Source organism: Ochotona curzoniae, unplaced genomic scaffold (genome assembly GCF_017591425.1).
Source record: "Ochotona curzoniae isolate NIBS_2020 unplaced genomic scaffold, NIBS_Ocur_1.0 scaffold_3208, whole genome shotgun sequence".
In the NCBI taxonomy this organism is placed as follows: domain Eukaryota; kingdom Metazoa; phylum Chordata; class Mammalia; order Lagomorpha; family Ochotonidae; genus Ochotona; species Ochotona curzoniae.
The window spans coordinates 17623154-17649911 of NW_024467106.1; the positions used below are offsets into that span (position 1 = coordinate 17623154).

The 26758-nt window shown below is 45.9% G+C and overlaps 1 protein-coding gene across 3 annotated transcripts in view; it reads right to left on the minus strand.

Annotated features, from left to right (window-relative positions):
* Window positions 1-26758, minus strand: part of SNX30 (sorting nexin family member 30) — a 103657-nt gene that overhangs the window by 53255 nt on the left and 23644 nt on the right. For 2 of the 3 annotated variants that reach the window (XM_040963485.1, XM_040963486.1), the window contains exon 2: window positions 8476-8667. In XM_040963485.1, coding sequence (XP_040819419.1) covers window positions 8476-8667 — 192 coding nt within the window. Of the gene's footprint in view, window positions 1-8475; window positions 8668-23380; window positions 23941-26758 lie in introns of those variants that run through there. The other variant, XM_040963487.1, reaches the window with a different exon arrangement.

A 26758-nucleotide genomic window follows, 5' to 3' on the forward strand; every position in this document is an offset into this window, starting at 1 on the left:
TCCTCCAAGCCCCACTCAGACGTGCTTCTAGCGGAGTAATTCCTCTTCGGATATTGCTGCCGAAGCTGAACCCGTGTCTCCACCTTCCACCAAAAACGCTGACAAACTCTACCAAAGGCAGTGGGGCCATGGACAAACTTGGAGACTGCCTGCGGCCTGTGGAGGGGCAGGTTAGATCAAGGAGAAGCCTTGCACCATCTGCCCTGTCCTGCCACAGCCGTAACCCTGGAACTATGCTGTATTTCAGATGTACAAGAACAACAAAGCTAGAAGGAAACACCAAAAGCCAGTGGGCCACACACATACACAAAAGTGAATCACCTTATCCCCTACCCTGCATTTTCTGTAATGTGGTTACAGCACTTTGATGAAAACCAACGTTAAGATTCTGCTGATTCACATCAAAATTATATTTTTACTCATTAAATTGCTGAAATGAAATCATGTCTCAGATTAACCCATTTTCTCCTGTGAGACAACTGCTGATCAGAAAAAGTTCAATGGACAGTAGCAAAAATATCTTAATAATACATGGACGAGGCTCATTCATCAAAGAAGCAGTCAACAGTTTTGACCTTGTGACAGTTTCAGGAATGGTCAATCAGCCTGGTGTTTACGCTCTGTAGGTCCCACACTGGAGTGCAGGGTTTGATCCCTGACTCCAACAACGTTGCAGCGAGGACCCTGGGAGGCAGGCCCATGCCCACCCCTGCCACGAGATGCCACCAACCCTCAACAAGCCTTGGCTTCTTCCATGAGGATAGTGGTCAAGGTCATTCTTCCAGATGTTCCCCAGCACCCCGCCCCCCAGCAGGCTCCACAGGACACTTGGCAGGTGACTGACTGCGGGCCCAGGAGAGGCCATCTCGCCCGCCTGGTGATGAATGAAGCTTCTCGCTGCAGACAGAGCTGGCAGACAGCTGTGCTTCCTGGCCTTCCGCCACACCTGTCAATTTCCCTTCATTATGTCTCTCACAGCCATTTCACAAAGTATACAGTTCACATGATCATTCTATTTGAACTTGAAATCAGTATTTGGTAGCTACAGAAAGACTTGATAAAACACACCTTTTGTTTTTGTCACAATCAACTTCGTTTTGGGGGGAACTAGCTTCCACCCCTCTTCTATTTATTCAAAGAATGTATTTCTTTTAAAACTTCAGGATACATAAATAAATTTTTAGGACAACAGTCATAGTGTTCTAAATTGAGAAAAAATACAATATAGTTTATATTCTTGCACATTTTTAATGCATATTCATTCATTCACTTCTTCTAAATCATTTTTTAAAAGGTTTATTTATTTTTATTGCAAAGGTGGATATACAGAGAGGAAGATCTTCCATCCGATGACTCACTCCCTAAGCGGCTGCAATGGCTGGATCTGAACCAATCTGAAGCCAGGAGTCAGGAGCTTCCTCCGGGTCTCCCACATAGGAGCAGGCTCCCAAAGCTTTGGGTCGTCCTCGGCTGCATTCCCAGGCCACAAGCAGGGAGCTGGATGGGAAGTGGGGCTGCCAGGATTAGAACCATATGGGATCCCTGCACATTCAAGGTGAGGACATTAACCACTACACTATCGCACCAGGCCCTCTTGATCAATTTTATTGATTAGTATTATTTGAAAAAAAGACAAAGAGGCACACAGAGATTTCCAGCTACTGGTTTACTCCCCAGATGCCCTCAACATCCAGGGCTGGGCCAAGGTGAAGACATGAGTTAGGAACTCTGCCCAGCACCCCGCCCTGTCCCCGTGGGTGGCATAACCCCAACTACCTGAGCCATCTGGGAGCCTGCTGCCTGCCAGGGTGTGCGTTAGTAGGATGCTGCAATCAGAAGCAGAGCTGGAACTCAAACAGGTGCACACTAACAGGTTGTAGGAGTCCCAGGTAGTGGCCCACCCACTGGGTTTACCAGCTGTACCCCCTGCACCTCCTCATTTTCTATATATCTTTAATGCATCTTGAACATCTTTGCCAGTAATTCAAATTTATGACATTATTATTAATATGTTAGATATATATTGGCATATAGCATATTTTCTTATTATTCCAGTGGACAGACCATAGTTAAACCAAATCCCCCAGGTAATTTTTTTAATCCATCAACAATGCAACAGTAAATATAGAGGACTCCTATCTGCTAATACCCTTACAATCAATTCCTAAAGATAAAACTGTTGGGGCCTGGCTAAATCCTCGCCTCTAAGTGCCAGGACTCCATATGGGTGCCAGTTCACATCCCAGTTCCTCCACTTCCCATCCAATTCCCTGCTTATGGTCTGGGAAGTAGAGAACGGCCCAAAGTTGGGACCCTGCACCCACGTGGGAGACCCGGAGGAGACTGCTGTCTCTTTGGATCAGCTCAGCTCTGGCTACTGTGGCCACCTGGGGAGTAAAGCAGCAGATGAAAGATTTTTCTCTCTTTATCTCCTTCTCTCTGTAAATCTGACTTTCCAATAAAAATAAATAAATATTTTTTTAAAAAACCATTGTATTAAAGGGGTGTAAATAGCTTAAATTTACAAGTTGCTCCCAGAAACACAGCAATTTACATAGTCGTGTTAAATATTCTCAAGGAATTAGCTGTCTTTAATCTGAAAAATGCCAAATCACCTCCCTTTTACTTTGTAACTTTTACTAGCTGCTGGGGTTAAACACCCTTCCACGCATTTGTAGGCCATATATTTCCCTTGCATCAAGAGCCTTGTTCAGATCCTGACCCAAGTCCTTTCCTTTGTGAACTCTATTGCTGTTTCCCTAGAATAATTTCCAAGTGGTTTTACACACCTAAAATTTCTTCTTAATTACTTGGTCAAATTTCATCCGTTCTTTCCCCTAACAGTTACTACTACTGCAAGTTTATTAAAGTATCCACCTTGACACTTTTTATGGCTTTCTATCTTTTATCATTCATTCTGTTTGTAGGAAACTAACCACTGGAAAATAACTTTTGAGGATATGTGTGCAACAATCTCCATTACAATATTATTCTAAATGACAGAGCAACTGAAGCAGCCTAAATGTCAGCCATTTAAAAACCATCAAGGAAACGATGGGACATTTATTCCAGGGGAACTGTTCTCTTCAAGCTTTCCTTCTGTTCTAAATTTCATATCATTCTCAAAACAATATTCTTATAGGAACCTACAAAAAATACTCATTTTTTAAAAAGATTTATTTATTAATGAGTTACAGAGAGGGAGTTACAGAGAGGGAGGTGTGGGGGAGGAGGAGTGCGGGGAGGGGGAGGTCTTCCATCTGCTTGTTCACTCCCCAGATAGCTGCAATGGCCAGCACTGGTCCAGGAGGATGCCAGGAGCTTCATCCTGATTTTCTACATGGGTGGCAAGGGCCTGAATACCTGGCTCGTCTTCCACTGCTTTTCTCAGGCCATTGTCAGGCCTTTTCTCAGGATTGTTGTGTTCATTTCTCCAAGGGTCAGAACTGGGCTGCTCCTGGGGCCCAGGAGCTTTTTCTGAGTGCTTCGTGTGCAAGGACCCAAGCTGTGGGCTGGATCAGAGATAGAGCAGCAGGACTTGAATCAGCATATAGGATGCCACTGCTACAGGCACATTAACCTGCTATGTCACTGTACTGGCCCCAGAAAATTCTTGGTTTACATTAGTTCTCAGCCCTAGCTCACTTTAATTTAGACAAAGCGAGGTCTTCACTTTATCCTGCTATAGCCATCAAGAATATGAACTAGAACTTGGGAATGAAAGCTTCAACGGAATGAAGCAGGCAGCTGGACAGCCCCGACCTCTGTCCCTAACTGCTGTCAGACCTCAGCAGGTGCCTGGACCAGATGATGAGATTCTGTGGCCTGTGGGCCCTCTGCCATCCCTGCACACGTCTACCTTCCCCATCACCCAACTTGCAGAGGAAGGTTCTGAACGCACAGCCGGAATATTAACCTGCGGCCAACAGTCAAACAGGGAGAGAAGACTGACCCGGCCTGGAATCACAAGCGCAAGGGCCGGAAAGACATGAAATTTGGTTCTGCCACAAGTTCAAGCTAGCTAGGTGAATGATGGGACTGGAACCTGAAAAGAACTAACTGAGACATTTCAGATAACCCCAGGAGAAGGGAGAGAAACAAGAACGCAGCGGGGGAAAGGCAGGAAAGGGAGGGAAGAGCAGACAGTGAGGACAATTTAGCAAGTAGCAGCCAGAGCACTGGCCCACAAAACTGTCACCCAACACCCTGCAGGACTTGTGTGGGAGCACGTCCCAGAAGAGGGGTGGCAGCAAAGTGCAGGGCAAAGGGATCAAGCAAGACTTGGAAAACATCAAGGTGAGGGAGCAAGCCGTGCCAGCCACTCACCTTGCCAGCTGGCTGTTCACAGTGCCAGTTCCAGAAAAACAGGTTTTTCATTTAACAGACAACAGGGTTAATATTAATTTAAAAAAAAAAGTTCAGCCCAAAAAGAAAAAGTGAAATAATTCCTGGAAAAACGTATATCAGCCTAGGACCCTAAGGAAATAATACATAGGTAAGCAGCTAGACCAATGCCTGGGAAAGTGTAGGCACCCAGGGGTGGTAATACCAGGGACAGACTGTGTGCGTTCACATGGCAGGTGCACAGACAAGCCTTCACATGTAAGCCAGGTGCACACAAGACAGAGCAGTAGTGCTGAAAAACTATGGTGCCTGCACTATAGCAGAGCAGGTTAAGCCACTGCCTGTAGTGTCAACAGCCCATATGGGTGCCAGTTTGAGTTTTAGCTGCTCCATTTCAGATTCCACTCCCTGTTAACACACCTGGAAAAGCAACAGAGGCTGGCCCAAGGCCCTGGGCCCTTGTACCCAGCTGGGTGACATGGAAGAGGCCCCTGGCTTCAACCTAATTTACTTTGGGAAGTAAACCATCAATGGAAAATCTCTCCCTCTCCCAGCCCCTTCTCTTTAATGCTGTCCTTAAAATAAATTAATCAGTTAAAAAGAAAAAGAAAGAAAATGAGAAGCTACACCCACACAAATATACAAATGTCTGCAAAAAAAAACTGCAAATGCAAAAGTCAGAGAACAGGGGCTGGCACAGCATGTTAATCCTCTGCCCGGGACACCAGCATCCAATAACGAGGGTAGTTCAAGTCCCAGTTACTTCACTTCCAATCCAGCTTTTTGCTTATAGACTGGGAAAACAGCAAGACATGGCTCAGCTCCTTGGACTCTGGCATCCACACGAGTGGCCAGGAAGAAGCTCCAGGTTGCTGGCTTCTCACTGACCCAGATCTGACTGTTGCGGTCATTTGGGAAGGGAACCAGTACATGGAAGAGCTCCTTCTCTCTATCTCTTCTTCTCTCTGTAATTCTGCCTTTCAAATAAAAGCAAACAAAACAATTAATACCAAAATCTAAATTATATATATTCTAACTGTGTGTGTGTATGTGTGTGCATGCACACTTGAAAAGATTGAGAGAACTGAGGATAAATGATAACAATGGCTGCTTGTAGCAAGAAGAGTTTGGTGAGAAGGGCTAAGGAAGACAGCTCAGAAATCTGCTCTATATTTGGGATTTAATGTTATTGGTTTTATAGCAACATATTTCCATTACCTGTATTATTGTGTTTTACAGCCAGCTTAGAATTTTATGATTTGCTTAATTTGAAAGACAGGGCCCAGCACCATGGCTCAGTGGCTAAATGATCTTGCATGCACCAGGATCCCATTTGGGCACTGGTTCATGTCTCAGCTGCTCCACTTCCCATCCAACTCCCTGTTGTGGCCTTGTGGCCTGGGAAAGCAGTAGAGGATGAGACTTAGGACTCAGCACCCATATGGGAGATCTGGAAAAAGCTCCTGGTTCCTGGCTTTGGATTGACTTAGTTCTGGCTATTGCAGCCAATTAGGGTTAGGGTTACCACCAGATGGAAAAATCTTTCTCTCTGTACCGTCTTCTCTGTGTTAATCTGCCTTTCCAATAAAAATGAATGGAAAGAAGGAAGAGAGGGAAGGAGGGAGGGAGGAAGGAAGGAAAGATATAAGGAAGGAAGGAAGGAAGGAAGCCAGGAACTCAATGTAGGTCCCCCATGTTGGTGGCATGCATTCACCTACTCAAGTAAGAACCTGCTGCCTCCCAGGAAGTGCATCGGCAGAAGCTCAAATGAGAAGCAGAGCCAATGATCAAACTCACACATTCTAATGTGGGATGCAAGTGTCCAAAGTAGTGTCTTAAGCACTAGGCAAAACTGCTGCCCCCACATGTGTATACTTTCCAAAATATAACATGTTCAACCAAGAAATGATGAAGAAAAGAATATTTGAGTGCATTTTACTCTTTACTTCCCAAAGATTTTTTTAAATGTTTATTTCCACCTACTTAAAAAGGCAGATCAACAGAGAGAGGAGAGTAAGAGACCCTCCATGTGCAGGTTCACTCCAAATGCCCACACCAGCCAAAGCTGCATCAGACTGATTCAGGAGTCTGGAACTCCACCTGGGCTCCCACATGAGCAGCAGGAGCCCAAGCACTTAAACCATCTTCTGCTGCCACCCAGGGTGGATTACCCGGAAGTTGGATCAGAAGCAGAGCAGCCAGACTCAACATTGGCACTCTGATATGGCATGGGAACATCCCAACCAATGGCATAATACACTGTGCCACAACACCTGCCCCTTCAATTTACATGAAAACAGAGCATCTAAATGAGAACTTCAATGAGAGCATAACCTACTGAACTTTCATGATTAAAAAAAAAAAAACTCTTTGCTTAAAAATGAAAACAAGAAAAGGATCTCTTAACATCATCCACTGAAGGCACCTTAACCTGCTAAAACTGCTGGAATCATCTGGAATTCCCCAAGGTTTGTAGTGGGAGAATTTCCCAGAGACAGAATGGTTTCATGACTAAAGGGCTTATTAAAATTCAGAAACATGAGCACTGAGCTTTCCCTGTACTGATACTGAGCATCTAGCCCAGAGACACATTTGTTCCCCAGATACTATCCAAAGTGTCTGCCAACAGCTTTGGTTGTCACCACCAGGGCTTGGAGTGGTAAGACCGGCACGGGGTGGGTAAAAGCCAGACGCTGCTCAGCATCCCAGACAACCCACAGCCAAGGGTTATTCAGTCCAAAATATCAATACTGCCAAGGTCAAGAAATCCTGCTCCAAGCCCACGATTTTAGTACTACTTGAAACAGTCAACCTGTAATTTGCAAATAAGGGGCAGGTGCTCGTTAGGATGCCCACAACCCACATCGCGACGGATTCAACACCCAGCTTCCAATTCCAGCTTTCTGATGATGCCCAGCGGGGGAGGGGGAAATGGCTCAAGTTTTTGGGCTCATGCCACTGACGCAGGAGATCTGGACAGAGTTCCTGGCTCCTGACTCTAGCCCAGCTGGCAGATGCCCACTATGGGCATTTGGGGAATAAAACAGTAGATGAGAGCTTGCTATTCTGTTTCTACTTTTTAAAAAAAAACATATATTTATTTGGGCCCAGCACAGTGGTCTAGAGGCTAAGGTCCTCACTTTACATGCGCCAGGATCCCATACGGGCACTGGTTCTAATCCTGGCAGCCCCACTTCCCATCCAGCTCCCTGCTTGTGACCTGGGAAAGCAGTTGAGGATGGACCAAGGTTTTGGGACCCTGCACCCACGAGGGAGACCCAGAAGAGAATCTGGGCTCCTTGCTTCGGATCAGCGCAGCACCGACCACTGCGGTCACTTGGGGAGTGAATCATCAGACAGAGGATCTTCTTCTCTGTCTCTCCTCCTCCACGTATATCTGACATTGTAATAAAAATAAATAAATCTTTTTTTTAAAAAAATCTATTTATTTGAAAAGCTGATTTATCGAGAGAGAAGAGACAGAGATGTATCTTCTAAACAAAGGTTCACTCCCCAAATGTCCACAAAGATTGGGACTGGGCCAGACCAGCACCAGGAGCCAGGAGTCTCATTCTGGTTCTCCCATGTGAACGGCATGGGCCTGAGAGCCTTATCCATCTCCTGCTGTTTTTCCAAGTATATTAGCAGGAACTGGATTGGAAGATGAGCAGCCCCGACTCAAATCAGCATCCATGTGGATGTCAACACATGGACATCCACCTGCTGTACATCTGCTTACCCCTCTATATGCTTCTGATCCAGCTCCCTGGTAATGTACCTGTGAAAGCAATAGAAGATGGTTCAAGTAGTGACTGGATCCCTGCCATTAACGTGGAAGACCTGGAAGAAGTTTCAGACTCCTGGATTAGGCCTGGCCTGGCCTCTGCTCTGGCAGCCATTTGGAGAGTGAAGCAGTAGATGGAAGGTCAAACTCACTCTTTCCCTCTCTCTATCACTCTGTCTTTCAAATAAATAAATTTTAAAAAAAACACATGTAATTCTTTTAATTTGAATGTTTCTACTTTCTATTAAGGTTGAAGAAGGGGAGGAAGAAACAATGGCAGAAGGCTTAGACACAGGAGCCCAAATACCCACAAACCATTCAGCACGTCAAGTCAAGGAGGGACCTACTTTGGTGGTGATCCTATACGTGATGTAGGTCTCCATCGTGCAGACATGCTTCTTGGGGTCATCGACCGTGACAAAGAGGTCTCTGGTCTCGCCGTCCATGTCATCATCCAGCTGAAGTCTGTTGAGCAGGGAAGATGAAGATGCCGGGCTGGAAGTGCCTGCTGGAGTCCCACCGTTGGGCAAAATGAGATCCTAAAAGAAGAAACAAGTCACCTTACAAACTCAATGGGAACACACAGTGGGAGAACATCAGCAAAAGCAGCTGGTGGAGGCAAACTAAGAAACACTCCCAAAAAACCAGAGTAACTTTCAGAACAGTCAGGCCTCTCCAGGTATTTTACAACTAAGAGAAACAAATGACATCCACATTCAAGACCAAGTTCAGAAGCCCATTCATCTCCCAGGAGGTGCTGCAGACACCGACCCAATGAGAGGTTGCAAGAACAAAGACCCTCACAGTCCCTTCTTCCTCAGATTGCTGCAGAGAAAGAACCAGGCAGAGGCGGGGTAGAGGGCACACCCTATATTTCATCTTAAGACCATTGCCCAGGCACAGGGAAACATGAAAGAGGCCTGAGCTTTTCTAAAAGACTTCACATATATTAAAACTCAACCAAACTGACCCAAGAGGACAGCTAAAACATCCGTGCAAGCTGAAGGGAGTGTTTGAGGTATAGAAAAAGGTTACCAGGGACCTCCACAGAACAAGATACTGTGTATGTATGTCAACAAGAGTGGGCACCTGTAAGGGAATGAACAGTGAGGCCCAAAAGCTCTACCAGGTCTAACCTTACACATGCATATGCAATCTGCCACCACTACCACTGCACATGACAGCAAGGTCTGGGGACTGGCACGGCAGAAGTTTGTCAGGTTCATCTGACTAGGTAGCTACATTTTCTAGTAATCACAAGGGCCAGAGCAGGGGGCTGGAAGGATTTGGCAGCCACTGCTGCATGTGAGAACCAGGACTGGGAGTGGGCTTAGCTAAGTCTCAGTATTCTGGATGATCAAGTAGAGGTTCACGGGGTCACCCACAAATGCGCTTGAGAACCAGGACTGGGGCAGGCCAGGTTAGATGACTGTACCTGGCCCACTGGCACTCACAGGAACCAGGGTTGGGATTCTGGAAAGGCCTACCCGACCATGCTGATATACCTACAGACAGGGCAGGTGGCCATCCAAACCATGCTGCAGCAGCCACCAAGAAACACAAGCACTGGAGCAAGGGGTAGACCAGTATGCCAGATATGGTGACCTGGTTGGGAGGGGATCCCCTGAATCACATACGCATCTTAGTTCAACAGGATCCCCAATCTTCTGTTATTGGAAAATCACATATACAGAAGAGGAGAGACAAGAAAGATCTTCTGTCCCTTGGTTTACTCCCCAAGTAGCTGTAACAACTGGAACTAAGCTGATCCAAAGCTAGGAGCCAGCAGCTTCTTCTGGGTTTCCCACATGGGTACAGTGTACCAAGGCTTTACATCATCCTCTTCTGCTTTCCCAGGCCACAAGCTGGCAGCTGGATGGGAAATGGGGCCACTAGGACACGAACTGGCACCCATACGAGATCCCAGCACATGCAAGGCGAGGACTTTAGCCACTAGGCTACCATGCCGGACCCCAGGGTCCCCAATCTTAAAAAACATCCCACGGATGTGTGGTTCAACTGTGTGGTATATATATGTTGTGGACCAGGCTACCCGTTGCTGGCTCAGAGAAAGGATGAATACACCCAGATGAACACAAAAGACAAGGCAGCCAGATCTTCCAATCCAATGGAAGACTTCAAGTCCCTCTTCAATGGATGGAAAGAAAAGCCAAGCAGATAGAAGGAGAGATACAGAGAAAAACCTTTCACCCATTGGTTCACTCCCCAATCGGCCAAGCTGAGTTGATCTGAAGCCAGGAACTTCTTCCAGCTCTCCCACATGGGTGCAGGAACCTAAGGACTTAGGCCATCTTCCATTGCTTTCCCAGGCCATAAGCAGAGAGCACCCACGTGGGAGACCCAGAAGAGGCTCCTGGCTTCGGATTGGCATAGTATCGGCCATTGCGCTCACTTGGGGAGTGAATCATCGGACGGAAGATCTTCCTCTCTGTATATCCGCCTTTCCAATAAAAAAAAAAAAATAAAAATAAATCTTAAAAAAAAAGGTTCATGGGGGAATGGAAATAAAGATAAGCTTATTTCAGTGCAACTTTTTTTAATTTAAAAGAAAAAAACAGAGTTCTCAACAAAAGGAGTGCCTATTTGTGTAAGGAAACTTGGGGTGTCTACTATCCAATTGCATTACAGTGTAAAGAGAAACAGATGTAGGGAGCTTTGAGTCTTGGTGAATTGAACATTGATATTAAAGAGTGATTGGGAAGATAATGGAAGCTTTATGGTTGGTTTTACAAAAGCTTCATCTGTAAGAAACACATACTGAGATGCTTATGGATGAAACGATGCCTGTCATTTACTTTAAAACAATTAAGGATAGGTAGGTGGGACATAGCCAACACAAACTGCCCAAGACCTGGCTGACTGCTGAAGGTGATGCTAGAAGGTTCGTTATACAATCTTTTCCTGTTTGGTATACAATTAAAATATTTCATGATAAAAAAAAAAAAAAGAGGACAGGGCCAGACATTCAGAATCCTCATGAGCAAGAAGGTTTGACTAGTGAACTTGAACTCTTCAGGCCAAGCTTACTTTGTGCTCCCACTTTAAAATAAAAAGTTAATAGAAAGCAGAGAAAATGAAAAACTGAATATAGAAAAAGCAAAATTCACTTTAAAAATTAATTCTTCTTCTGAAAGACAAATTACAGCATTTTGGTTCAGTGGGTTAAGTTGCTGATTGTACATCAGAGTAATACTGGTGGTTTGTGTCTGGACACTTCTGTTTCTGCCCCAACTTGTTGCTGACACACCCTGGGACACAGCAGCTCCTGCCACGTGGGAGACCTGTATGGAGTTCCAGGCTTCTGGCTTCAGCCCTTCAACCCAGCCCAGACTCACCTGCTGCAGATATTTGTGGGTGAGCAAGCAGATGGAAAAGATCTCCATCTCTCCATGTCTCTCTCTGTCTCCCTCTTATTTCCCTTTCTGTCTGCTTTTCAAGTAGATGAAAACAAGAAGAAAAAAAAAAAAAAAAAAGAAAAAAAAAAACACCCAAAAAATGAATTAAACTAAAATCTCAGCAGCTCAAGAAAGAGGAAAAAGACTCAGAGTAACTATAAGTTTTGACTATGACTACAAACAAGGCTATCCTATGAACAAAGTACACATCAGAAACCAACGTGAGCTAGAGTGCTTTCTAGGAAAACAAACAAACAAAATATGTGACCAAAGGGAGGTTCATTAGAGGCCAGGAGCCTGAACAGATAAATAAGCACAGAGCTGTAATCCTAGAACATCCACTGAAAGGCGGGCCAAGCCCCAACGGTTTCTCTGCTGAACTCGAAGCAATCTTCAAGGCACTAACTCCTTCTTCAAATATTCCAAGACACATAATTTAAAATATGGAGAACCCTTTCAGGTCATTTTATGAATGTTACATCTGCAATATCAGAAAAGGAGAGCAGAGGTGAGTGTGAGCATCCTTAGTAGGGTAACAGTGAGTGGGAGATTAATGCAAAAGAGAAGGTGCCAGATTCAAGTCAAATGTATTTCAGGAAAAGCACAAATGGCCTAACACTAGGAAACACGACAATGCACTTTATTACATTATCTGATTGTGTGTAAATGACTGAAATCACACCCCTAACTATCAAAATGCTTGCTGTTATCATTCATCCATAAGTAACAGCCATTCTAGAAAAATCTGTAAGAGGGAAGTTTCTGACACATATGTGTTAAGGAGCGCCCATCAGCAGGCTTCCACATGGGCCTGCAGAGTGTTACTCAAGGCGGCAGACACCAGATGCAAGAGGCCACAAGGTCTATGATTTCACTCAGACGAAATGTCAAAACAGGCAACTCCTTAGGGGAAAAGGCTGACTTTGGATTGCCAGGAGCTGAAAGAACTGGGGAGGGGGATATGGGGGTGGGTGGGGGGCTGGCTTAATGAGGAGAGCAGTTGGTTTTAGGAGGAGTATCATTCAACTGTACACAATGGAGGGCAGATTTCGTGGGAGGTGAATCACAACTCAATAGACTAAAACGCTGGAGGAGTATCTGCCATGTTTGGAAACAAGTTTCTGATGTCACAGACTGACCATTATTCAGAGCCATTCCAGAAATTGTAACACACAAGGAGGTACAGAAGACCACTTGAAAATCTGCCTAGGAGCCACCACAATGCTTCATGGCAATAGGTCAAGCTTTCACCAAAAGCATCTTGAACATATTCAGGAGAAAAGTGTCTTTAGAGCATTTTTTTTTTAAAGATTTTTTTGTTGTTGCTGTCATTTTAAATCCAGATGTAGAGAGAAGGAGAGACAGAGAGGAAGATGTTCTGTCTGCTGATTCACTCCCCAAGTGACCGCAATGGTGTGAAGCCAGGAGCCAGGAGCTTCCTCTGTGTCTCCCAAGGCTTTAGGTTGTCCTCCACTGCTTTCCCAGGCCACAAGCAGCAAGCTGGATGGGAAGTGAGACCATTGGGATTAGAACTGGCACCCATATGGGATCCCACATCGTCTGCAAGGTAAGAACTTTCGCCACTAGGCTACGCACCAGGTCCTCTTTAAAACATTTTAAGATAACAAATGTGAACTGATGTACTTACTAAGATTTGGGGGAAAAGTTGGGCACAGGTTTGTGGCAGTTTGAATTATCCTTCACACTCATTATTTTTTAAAGATTGGTTTTACTTGAAAGTCAGAATTCATTTTACTTGAAAATCAGAGTGACAGAGAGGGAGAGATAGAGAAATCTTCTATCCACTGGTTCACTCCCCAAATGGCCGCAATGGCCAGAGCTGGGCTTGCCCAAAGCCAGGATCTGAAAGCTTCTTCCGGGTCTTCCAGGTGGGTGCAGGAGCCCCTGGCCTTGAGTCATCCTCCACTGCTTTCCCAGGTCATGAGCAGAGATGCCTGCACCAGAGGCAGAGGCCTAGCCTGACACATCACCTTGCCTCTTCCTTCATAATCATTAACTCCCATCCTCCAGGAGGCTCACAAGTTCTCACCACTGCCAAAGGTCATCACACAGCAGGGGCACATCCCCAACCCTCTGTCTCTGAGCAAGGCCACATGACCTACAAGCATGCCAGGGTCGGGGCTGAACGCTGCTGGGCCCACTACATGTTTCCACCAGCTCCCTTGTTCTCTGTCCTCTCACGGCCCAGACAGAGGAGTACTCCTCAGGAATGGGAAGATCTAGAAGCAGCCCTAGAGGCTGACTCATAACCACCACCAGGGACTAACCTGACCGAGCAATTACTACTTGTTGCAAACCTTGGAATTCTTGGAGAGGTTTATTACCATAAAGTCTGATGACTAGTACATATCATTATAGACATTTCTGTATCATTTTGAACAGCTTCAGTAGGAAAGAGTGATATAAACAGGATGGAATTTTAAGATGCACAGCTTTATTTTTCTTCCCCTGAAGAATTACTCTTAAATGCATCTTCTCTTGTATGGCCTGAGCTCTGGCACACTGCTAGCTTGCTAATAGGAACCTCAACTCCTCATCAACCCTCAACCCCAGATTCCCAGCTCACATGTTCTAACCAAAGCCTCCAGGGTTGGCTTGCACAAACTTCTCAGCAGTTCTTGGTCCCCAGGCCAGCCTCTTCGCAGAACAGTTTCAGACTTTCCTACCTTGACATGTGGAAAAGACTCTAGACCTGGGCTCAGACACCATCTGTTTCAAAGCTGTTTTACAGGCTAATAAAGTTGTTTTGAAATAAATGTCAGGACCCAACACAACAGCCTAGCAGCTATAGTCGTCTCCTTGCATAAACCGGGATCCCATATGGGTGCCAGTTCTAATCCTGGCGGCCCCACTTCCCATCCAGCTCCCAGCTTGTGGCCTGGGCAAGCAGCTGAGGACAGCCCAAAGCCTTGGGACCCTGCTCCCGAGTGGGAGACCCAGAAGAGGCTCCTAGCTCTTGGCTCCTGGCTTCAGACTGGCACAGCACCGACTGTTGCGGTCACTTGGGGAATGAATCATCAGAAGGAAAATCTTCCTCTCTCTCTCTCCTCCTCTCTGTATTTCTGACTTTCCAATAAAAATAAATCTTTGGGGAGGGGGAAGAAAGAAATAATGTCTCTCCAGCTTTTCCAACAGAAAACCTGCACTTCAAGTAAAATCCACCTACTGGCCCAGGAAGGTGGGAATCGGGTCTGCAGCAATGGGGGCAGCAGGACACTACCAGGTGAATCTCCCACTAGGAAACCCCATCTGTACTTCAGGCCCCCAGAAAGGACTCCTAGGAGGCAGCTGGGACTCAGGCCTGGAGAACTCACCACTCTGACTTGTGGTGAGCCCCAGAGCTGACCCCACTCCACAAGGATAGGCTGAGCATCCCTGTCTGAATGCATAGGACAGGAACATTTCAGATTTTGGACCGGGAGACAAAATCCATACTTTTCACAGCCGTCTACACAGAGAGCTCTAAATTAAGGGCAGAGAAGATAAACTCAATGCTTTAAGCTCATACGCAGACAGTTCCTGTGCAAGCTACCCTACATATTATGTATCCTTTAATCCTTAAAATAACCTGGAAAGGACAATTTTATGATTCCTGTTTTGCTACTAAGTGAACAGGTGAGGGACCAAGAAGTCAGAAGATGGGTCCCCAATGACAGGCCCCAGACTGCAGAGCAGAATCTTCCAGTCTCCACCATCTGCCTCTCGAGTCATAGAACTCATTAAACAGGTATATCGCCACCAGCAGCAGCAGCAGCACCAGTCACCTTTGCTCTTACAGCATCTCAAAAAGTGCCTAGCAATGAGCAATCGCACCTATGTGTTTCTTTAAACAATGCAATCCCTGAGCCATTAGTGTCAGAGTAATAAATCAAGCCCCCTCTTCTCCCATAGCCAGCTCTAGAGAACAAGCAACATAAAGGGGAGAAACCATTAGCCAGCAGCTCCACTGGCCATCAGCAATCCCAAGGTACTCCAGAGAGCTTAAATAAGACCCCTCCACAGCAGCTGCGCCCACAAAGCATGGCATATCCAGCTTGAATACCCTGAGGGTAACAGGTCTACAGACTAGGACTCACTCTGTTGCTCCCTAAATTGATGGAACTGATATGAGTTTTAATTCATGATGACTACGGAACAGCGAAGACAGAATAGGTTACTCAATAAGTGCCGGTAGAAAATGTGCTTAATTACTTAAAGAACAATTAAATTAATGCCATCTCTAAGGCACAATGCAAAAGCAGAACTCTGGTCAACTGAAGAACTGAATGCAAGATGGAAAAACAGTAAGAGGACCAATTGATGGTTTATGTTAGGGATGGGTAAACTTCTTTTGTTAAGGAGCAGAGTAAATATTTTGAACTTTGCAGGCCACACCTTCACCACTGTAGCAGCCCCAGCCAGCCACTGGGAGGCAAAGGCAGCCACCCACAGCGGGTGGACTCACTAAGGCTTGCATTGGAACTCCATTCATTTTCACGTGGCTCAATACAAAATGCTTTTAACTATTTTCCCCCAATTATTTAAAAGTATAAAAAGCACTTTCAATACACAGTGGTGAGGAGTTAGGGATGGAAAGCCACCGCAGTAAGAGGCTTGCAGGAGGGAGCCTGCCAGAGAGCCCTTCCGTGCTCAGATGGCAGTGGTGTAGGTGACACACACAGTCACCAGGCTACCACTGGAGATAACAGAGCAAAGTGCATCTGGGACCTCCTTCTTCTGCACACTCTTTATAACCTCCTGTGAATCTATAATTACTTCAAAATAAGTAGTTTGTCATTTTTTTTTGAAATGTCAAAAAAAAAAAAGAAGTTCCTACCTTGCTGGCTATCTAAAAATACACCACTGCCAGATTTGGCCTATTGACTTAATTTGCTGATTTCTGAAAATTTAGATGAAGAGTACTCAAAATCTTGCTGTTGGGAAAGGCTTCCTAAACCCCAGGTCAGAAGCAGAACTCCTCAAAGAAAAGATGAACACATTTAATACTTGTCTTCTCTATGTCCAGGAGAGACAATCAGTTACAGGGAAAGACAAACAGAAAACAAAGAAAGATTTAAGCATATGATGACAATACACCGTTTACTTTAACACAGTGAGAGTACTGAGAACTGAGTTTAAAAAGATGGGACCCAGTACAAAACAGAACAGATTATGTTTATAGAGCTAATAAACAATCATTGTTCAGTGTCAATATGAATCAAAATATTACAAGTAGTAAGCAAAAAAAGTGACAACAAAACCAGGAAAAGTCTCTCCCATCAAATTGGCAAAGATGAAAAAGATTGTCTGCCTGTAAAACCACTTGGGACCACATCTAAAATGCCTTTGTCAAAGCTCTGCTCAGAGCAGGAACAGCAAAGAAGAGACAATGTGGGCTGTATCACAACACGGCAGTGGGGGACTCGGTAGCTACTTCAACTACCTAAGCTCACAGGAAAACGTCATCAGAACTCAGGGCTCCCTTCTCCAAACATCAGCCACATCTAAGTGTCATCAGCACGCATGCCACAGGCAGAATGTTCCCGCATCCATCTGTTCCAGGCTCTTTCCTCTGTCCACTGTGACTAATGGCAGAGGCAGCAGTTGCGTGGAGGGAATTTTGTTACTGAGACGTTCAAGTCCCAGGAGAGTGTCTGGTCCTCCCAGTTACCCAAGGGAGACACCACAAGCAGCAGGTGACCAAATGCTGCGTGTGGTTCCATGCACGGTGGTGCCACTGGATCAGCGGCAGAGCCCCCATGGAGCAGGAAGCAAGCCCAATCTTCCTGGGTTTGGGTTCCAGGGAATCGGCTTCCAAAAGCACGAGCAAAAGGGATGGGAGCATCCTCGGCTTGCCAGCAACAAACCTACCAGTCAGGCTTTCATCTCCTTGGGCTGTGCCAAGCAGGGGTCGTGACCCTCTTCCTCTCTTTCATAAACTGTTACAGAATATATATGACACAGAACTGACCCCTTAACCATGTCACAGAGTACGGTTCCCCTATATTCAGTCACGTTGTTGTGGGTGTGACCTCCAAAACGCTGTTCACGCCCTTCGTGGGTAACCAAGGGACTTTCTGACTGTAAGTGGGTTTGTTCCTCACCCCACTTCCGCCTGCACACACTCAGGCACACATTGATGCACTCAGAGACACACGTGCAGATCCATGAAACTTGCAGAGGGGACCCAAGAACAACCTAGGAAACAGCAAGGACCTCCCCAAGAAGGCAGACAGACACAAGGGATGCCCAGAGCTGCAGACCAGAAACTGGGGGTGCTGGGCCCCAGGAGGTCCAACCGCTGTCTTGGGCCAGGATCCTCCTCTTTAGATACATGTCTCGAAGATAAGCATGTGTCCCTAAAAGCTTTCAGGGAGGACAAGGGATAACCCTGCCCTGCATCCTCACCAGCCCAGGTTCCAGGTTCCCGCTTAGAGCTCCTGTTTCCTTGTCGGTAAACAGTGGTCCCACAGTGGCTGTGTAGCCAAGTGGTTAAGACATCCATTAAGATGCCCAAGTTCCACGTCCAGGTGCCTGAGCCTTAGCCTAATACTCAACCCTGGTTCACATACACCCTGGGAGGCAGCAGTGATGGCTCAAGAAGTCGGATTTCTGCCACCCGACATGAAAGGCCTGTAGGGCGTTTCCTGCTCCTGGCTTTGGCCACAGCTACTGAGGACGTTTGGGGAGAGTAAGCTAGCAGAAGGAAGTGTTCTATTTACCCATCTGTCTATCTCTAATTCTGTGCCTCTCAAATAAAGAAAACCTCTTTTAAATAATCAATCACAATGCTTGCCTTCTACAGGGACAAGACAGAGAAACTGTGGAAGACTCAGTGAGGCATGGCCAAGCTTCTGCAGTTCCAGCCTCCTCCCTCAGCTGCCCCTGCCCTTCAACACTGAATACAGCCCTCCCCTAGGGGCTCACCCGAGCCACAGCCTGGAAGGCCGAAACACAGGAACAAAAGGAGATGCCAGGGGTGCCCAATGAAGAGCGCCTAAGAAAGTGACTAAAGTGACAAGCTTGCTCTCCCCACTCCACCACTCTCTCACACGGCCCACCCAGCACCCTAAAGGAGACATCCAGGGTCCTCTGTGGACACAAAGCCAGACGAGAGCTGTCACAGGGCAGGCTGACCCCAGGACCTGAAGGGTTAAACCACTTGTTCTACCTCCCCTCTCTGGGCCGGCAGTACCTGGCCAATTCTCAGGCCTCTGTCCCCCAGCAACTCCCTAAAGTGCCATAAGCACTCGACCCATCCAATGCTTTACATGGACATTTCCTTTCCCCAGATGCCTTCTGCCACCTTATTCATCCAACTAATACCCATCTGAGCTTCAAAACTTGGTTCCAAGTGGCTGGCACTGTGACACAGCAGTGCAGTGAGTAAAGTTGCCACTTGTGATGCCGACATGCTATATGGGTGCTGGTTCAAGTCCCAAATGCCATACTTTCAAAATCCAGCTCCCTATTAATCCATCTGGAGAAACAGTGGAACATAGTCCAAGTGCTTGGGTATCCACACCTATATATCTAGGAGAAAGAAACAGTGAATAAAGCAGAATAAATGGCTATAATGGCTGTGACTGAGCTGGGCAGTGCCATTTAAGGAGTGCCATTTAAGGAGTGAACCAGCAGATATAAAGATGTCTCTGTGTCACTGTTTCTTTCTCTCTCTCAGTCTCTTTCTCCATCCCTCTTTTTCCCACCTCCCTCATGTGTGTGTAACTCTGTCTTTCAAATAAAATAACTCCTTAAAAAAAAAAATAAAACTTGGCTCCAAAAAGATCCTCTCAAAGATTTTTTCTCAGCCCACTTCCCCCTTGCCAGCCAGCACTTGTCCAGTCTGGGTCTGACAGCTCCCCCTGCCCCTACACCCTATCTCTCCCTAACACTGACCTACACTGTCACTGTCTGCTCATCCCCTGCCCTAACCCCTACCCTGCCCTAGCTGCTGACCCCACACTCGCCCCCTGCCCTGGCCGCTGCCCCTGTACCCGCCCCCACCCTGGCTGCTGCCTCTGCCCCTGCCCTTGCCCCAACTCCTACCCCTGTCCTGGCTGCTGCCCCTGCACCTGCCCCCACCCTGACTGCTGCCCCTGCCCCGACCCCTGCCCAGTCCTGGCCACTGCCCCAACCCCAGCCATGGCCCTTGCCCCTGCCCTGGCCCCAGAAGGTGTGGAAAGCAAGGTCCTGGTTTCTAGGATCCCATCTTCAGCATAGGGTTTGCATCACTTTGTATTTTCTGAAGAACAGGCATGACTGTACCTCCCCTTCCACATGCTCACCCACTACTTTCCCATTAGAAGATGCAGTCTACACCACAGCCTGAGGAATCCAAGTAGGTCCTCTGACTGCTACAACCAAAGGCAGCCTGCAGAAGTAAGTGATACTGGAGCAACTCTAGGCATGGTCCTTTCAGTGGCTCAGAAATTTCCATTTCCTACCTACAAGAGTGTTCATATATAAAATGCATCTGTTTGTTTGTTTTGAGAGGCAGAGAGACAATGGCTCACACCCTGCAAAGCCCACAATTCCCAGGGATGGGCCTGGCCAACGCCCAGGGCTAGAACTCAATCTGGATCGTCCACATGTTTAGCAGGGACCCGGCCATGAGCGGTCACCCACTGCCTCCCAGGGAACAGGAAGCTGGAATCAAGAGCAGATCTGGGACTCAAATTCAGGCACTCCCAAGTGGATTCTCAATCACTCCACCAAGTGCCTGCCCCAAAACGCTCCTTCTTGGGACACACCCCCCCAGAAACTCATCCACAGGCTTTGAGCTGTCCAAGCCCCAGGACAATGTCACATGCAGGCCCTGCAGTCAACTGCCAACTGCAAGTCAGTCACTGGGTGCCTAGTCTGAGGAGGGAGCTGTGGGCTGACCACAGTCCCAGCAGACAACTGAACAACACCAGCAAAAACCACACACCGGAGGCCTGTCAGCCTCATCACCACAGGAGGCTCACCACATAGTCCATGTCTAACCTATTCTATTTTAGGAGTGTTCTGGTAAGCGGTAGAGCCTAAGCAGAACAACATCTACCTGGTAAATGGGGTGAATGATAAAAGAACAATCAAAGTAGCTATGATATGGTACAGGGCACAAAACAAATAGTTAAGATAAATAGTTGCTACTATTGTCAAAAGCATGCAGGAAGCACTGACTTGACCCAGCAGTGACAATGCCAGTTAACACATTTGGTTGCCATATTATAATATCTGGGTTTGGGGGCCAGCATGGTGGATCAACAGGTTAATCCTCTACCTGCAATTGTTACCATTCCACATGGATACTGGTTCATGTTCCAGTTGCTCCACTTCCCATCCAGCTCCCTGTTTATGGCCTGGGAAAGCAGTACAGGATGGTCCAAGTCCTCGGGACCCATGTGTGGGAGACCCAGAGGAGGCTGTTGGCTCCTGGCTTTGAATCAGCTTAGCTCTAGCTGTTTTGACCATTTGGGGAGTGAACCAGTGGATGGAAGATCTTTCTCTCTCTCTCTTCTCCCTGTAAATCTGTCTTTCCAATAAAAAATACATGAATAAATAATCTGCCCTTCAAATAATAATAAATAAATCTTTTTAAAATATGCATCTGGGTTTGAATACTGGCTCCACTCCTGATTCCAGCCTACCCTGGAAGACAACAGGTGATAGTTCAAACAGGTGGGTCTCTACCATTGACATGGAAGACCAAGACTGAGTTTGGTGTTATTTCTTAAGATTTCTTCTTTTTATTGGAAAGACAGGTATGTAGAGAGAAGGAGATACAGAGAGAAAGATTTTCCATCCACTGGTTCACTCCCCAAGTGGCCACAACAACTGGAGCTAATCAATCCGAAGCCAGGAGCCAGGCAGAAGTTTCTATGGAGTCTCCCATGCAGGTGCAGGGTCCCAAGGCTTTGGGCCATCTTTTACTGCTATCCCAGGTCACATGCAGGGAGCTAGAGAGGACTTAGAGCAGCTGGGATATAAACCAGTGCCCATATGGGATACTGGTAGAGGATGCAAGGAGAGGATTTAACCACTAGGCCCGCAAGACTATTTGAAACTAGGCCAGTATACAGATGGCTGATAGCATCAGGGCCTACTCTTCCACAATCTCTCAGCCTCCTTCCTTTAGCCTGAGGTTTCCCTGCCTTTGCTTTTTCTAAAATTAACTCACCAAATACTAAATCAATGGAGTAGTAGAACTGGTTGCACAGGGTGCTGGAGTGTAGGACTTAGGAAGTCACTTATCTCCTCATACAGATAACATCTGGATGTTCAGTCTTGTCTTGTATAGTTCTCCAGGAACCCCAACCCCTGAGCAAGAGGTGACTGCCCTTTCATTGACTGGAGCCCACTCTGCCATCATCAAAATTCCCAGAAGAATGTGACACTTCTGACCAGTCAAAGCATGATTACGGGGCCCGGGGCTTTGGTACAGACACCAGCATCCCTTGTCTAAGTCTGCTTCTCACCCAGCTTCCCACTGATATGCCTGGGAAGGCAGCAGAAGATGGCCTAAATCCTTGGACCTCTGACATCCCCTGGCCCAGCCATCACAGCCATCTAAGGAATAGATGGCAAAATCTGTTTCCATCTCTCCCTCTGTATTATCTTTCAAATACATAAACTGTTATTGTTTTGTTGTTGTAAGAAGAAGAAAAGGATCACACACATTAAATATAAAGCAGGGATCAGCACAAACCTGATCTGCACCACTCAACCTCACTCGAACCTTTACCCATCAGCCTTCAAAGAGCCTGCAAATTAAGCCATAATGGCATAGGTCTTGGCTTCATACTTTGCAATAAACAGCTTCTTCCACAATCCCAGTGTCAGGAACTGGGAAGCTGTGTATCAGACAAGTGGGCTCAGCTCCCAAATTCCAGCCTGTGTCACAGACAACTGAGAAGCAAAACAGTGGGTCAGGAGTGTTTCTCTCTCTTGCTCATGTTCTCTCTCTCTCTCTCTCTGCCTCTCAAATCCTCTTTTTTTTTTTTTTTTAATTATATGGGAGAACTATTGGCTTAAAAAATCATTACATTCCTTTGGGCCCGGCGCGGTGGCGCAAGTGGTTAAGGTCCTCACCTAGCACGCCCGGGATCCCATATGGGCGCCGGTTCTAATCCCAGCAGCCCCACTTCCCTTCCAGCTCCCTGCCTGTGGCCCGGGAAAGCAGTCGAGGACGGCCCAAAGCTTTGGGACCCTGCAACCTGCGTGGGAGACCCGGAAGAGGCTCCTGGCTTCAGATTGGCATAGTATCGGCCGTTGCGCTCACTTGGGGAGTGAATCATCGGACGGAAGATCTTCCTCTCCGTCTCTCCTCTCTGTATATCCGCCTTTCCAATGAAAAAATGATAAAAATAAATCTTTAAAAAAAAAAAAAAAAAAGTCATTACATTCCTGCTAGTGAGAAGCAACGAGATGTACTAAATCCACAGTGGGGCTGGGCCAAGCTCTGTGGTTACCTCTCAGATCACTTCAAATTCCAAGTAAATAACAAAAAAGTAAAAGGGATCTGGTAAAGGCTCATGCAAACATAATGCATGGATTTCAAACTTTCTCTGCACTAAAGTAAATGTATCTTTTAACTCCATTTTCCCATACCTTGTTCAAGTTCCACCATATAATAATAAGAACCAACCCATCAAAAGACCAGAGCACAGGGATGAGTGCCACAGGAGTCACTAGGAAAGTTTAAGGAACTCCTGTCAGAGACACAGCAGAAAAGATCAAATTCACAGGAGGGGGAAAAAAAAAAAACTGCCTTTAGCTGAAGTTAAAAACTCCAAACTCAACAGGCCATGGTGGGAAATGCTAGAAATGGAAAGAGATGGGATTTTCTTACCCAGAGTATGGGGAAGAATTCCAGATCCCAAAAGACCACAGCAGCTGAGACCAAATGCTGGGCTGGGGAAGGACAGCAGAGTGATCATAGGACCATGGATTGCTGAGTTGCTGGAGCAACTTGAAGGACAAAAAGAGGAAGTGTATTCTGGGAACACATGTGAAATTCTCTATCTACAGGGTAACTCTTCCTGCTTCCTCAATTGAGGAGGGTTCATCTGGCCTATTGTCCTGTTACTGCCACACACCCAGGCAGAAAGCCCCGAGGAACACGTCCATCCTCATCCCTCCCCCAACTCCGACCCAGGTCACAGCAGCTGGGGCAAAGGTCAACTGCAGAGTCCTGGTGCAGACAAGAAAAGAATAAGGTGAACCACCTGGTTGGGGTCATGTAGTACGCACCTGCTAGGGTGCTACATCCACATGTAGCATGCTAAAAACTAAGGAAGAGGAAAGTTCCGTTCAAGAAACACTTGTGCTTAATAGTGAACTGATATTTCTGTGAAGTTTGTGGCAATGGTTTAAGCAAAATATTCACGGACCTGGCACAATAGCCTAGTGGCTAAAGTTCTTGCCTTGAAAGCGCCAGAATCCCATATGGGTGCCGGTTCTAATCACAGCAGCCCTGCTTCCCATCCAGCTCCCTGCTTGTGGCCTGGGAAAGAGTTGAGGATGACCCAAAGCCTCAGGACCCTGCACCTGCATGGAAGACCTAGAAGAGGTTCCTGGCTCCTGGCTTAAGATCAGTGCAGCTCCGGCCACTACAGCCACTTAGGGAGTGAATTGGTGGACGGAAGCTCTTTCTTCTCTGTCTCTCCTCCTCTCTGTATATATTTGACTTTCCAATAAAAATAAAAATAAATTTTAAAATATATATATATTCACTAAGAGCCAGCACAGTAGCATAGCCAGTAAAAAAAAAACCTCCCCCTGCAATACTGGCATCCAATATGGGTACAAGTCCCACCTACTCCACTTCAGTTCAGCTCCCTGCTAACACACCTAGGGAAGTAGCGCCAGACTACCCAAGTGCTCTGGCCCCTGTCCCCATAAAGGAGACCTAGATGACGCTCCACACTCCTGGCTTAGGTCTAGCCCAGTCTGTGGCTGTTGCGGCATTTGAGTGAACCAGCAGGTGGAAGATATGGAAGACCTCTTTCTTTCCTTCTCTCTCTCCCCCTCTGCCTCTCTGCAACTCCAGCTTTTAAATAAATAATCTCTTGAAAAAAACATAAGAAGAAAAAGTATTCACTTAAAAATGCATGAGATATATAGATTTTTTAAAGATTTCTTTATTTTTATTGGAAAGTCAGATTTACAGAGAAAGGATAGACAAAAAGAAAGATCTTCCATCCGCTAGTTCACTCCCTAAGTAGTCTCAATGGCCAGAGCTGAGCTGATCTGAGGCCAAGAGCCAGGAGCTTCTTCTGGGTCTCCCATGCAGGTGCAGGTCCTAAGGCTTTGGGCCGTCCTTGACTGCTTTCCCAGGCCACAAGCAGGGAGCTGGATGGGAAGTGAAGCAGCCAGAACATCAATCCATATGGGTTCCCAACACATGCAAGGCAAGCACTTTAGCCTACCGTGCTAAGCCCAAGATATCAATTTTTTAAATAGCCATAGGCATGAATTCAAATGCAGGATGATATCCAAAAAATCCTCAAAGTGGAGGTAAGAGCAAGCTTAAAATTCTTTCTTTTTCTGGAGAAAGTTGCACATACTAATCTGCCTACAGTAGAAAAATCTTAATTAGAAACATTAGTCAAACAGAAACAGGAAATGCAACTTGGAGTAAAATAAAACTGAATTAAGCAAATCTGATTAACCAAACTAAAGTCACCAAGTGGAGAGAAGACATAGAAAAGCGTAACCCAAAGAAAACAGATATCCAAAATAACCAAACAAAATATTAGCAAGCTGAACCCAAGACCAAGTAGGATTTATCCAAAGGACAAATATACATAGGTCAGTATTAGGAAATCAATTCATTATATTAAAAAGAATTCATGCATAAAAGTAAAATTATCAAATCTACAGATGCTAATAAGTCATTTTTATTAAATCTAGTCCATCTATTCCAGATTTTAAAAATAATAACCTATGACTTGAAAAAAAATTTTTAATTTGTTAAACCAACAGAGGCCAGCACTATGGCACAGCTGGTAAAGCTGCCTACCACTTGTATTGCTGGCATCACTTAAGGGCACCAATTCAAGTACCGGCAGCTCCATGTCTGATCCAGTTATCTGCTATTGTGCCCTGGGAAAGCAGCAGAAAAGGGCCGAAGTGCTTGGGCCCCTGCACCCACATGGGAGACCTAGAAGAAGCTCCTGGCTTCTGGCTTTGAACTAGCCCTCAGCTCTGCCTGTTGCAGCCATGTGGGGAGTAAACCAGAAGATGGAGGTTCTCTTTGTCTCTCTGTATTTTCCTCTCCATTATTCTGCCTTTCAAATATATCTTTATAAAAAAAATGAATAGCAACTCTTATATCTAACAACAAAACACTGAACACATTCCCTTTAACAAAGATCAAGATAAGTATGTCCTCAGAATTTTATTTAAAAATTCTCATTGGCTAGGCCATTGTAATAAAAAACAGCATTAAGAGTTACAAAACACTGGAGCCAGAATTTTTGATGCAGCAGGTTGCACTGCTGACTGTAACAACATCCCACATGAGCACAGGTGTCTGGGAAAACAGAGGAAAATGGTCCAATTATTGGGACCCCTGCCATCCAAATAGAAGACCCAGACAGAAGTTCAGGCTCCTAGCTCCAGCCTGGCCATTACAGTCATTTGGGGTACAAATCAGCAGTTGGGAGATCTCTGTCTCACTGTGACTCTGCCTGTCAAACAAATTTTTTAACAGTTGCCAAATATATGACCCCTTACATATTCTAAATAGACAGTAAATTAAAAAGCACAAAGTGGTGGGAGTTCCGCAAGATAAAAGTAAAAAACCCACATTTCCTACACATTGATAGTAAGCAGTAAGCAGCTGAAAGGAGTAATAATTTTGCTTTTAGACTTTTATCTTCTAATCTGAGGATAAAACAGGAAACACAAGAACCTGCAAAGCCTTGACATGCAATGGGCTGCCAAGGATCCAACCAGAAGCACCTAGTACGCTACACGGCCCTGCATAAATATTTGATGAAGAAATGAATGAAATATGAACTTCCTGATCAAGTCTAGCTCCTCTTATCTATTTCCTTTGGGAGTGAATACGTGCCAGTTGAAATGAGCTTTTCTTCTCAAGGCATACAGCTCATATATCAGGAAAATTCCTGTTCCTCCTTTCAGCCCCCACCATCATCACCATCATCAGCATCATACGGAACAAGCAAGGGTAATTCAGTCTTATTGAAACATGATGAAAATC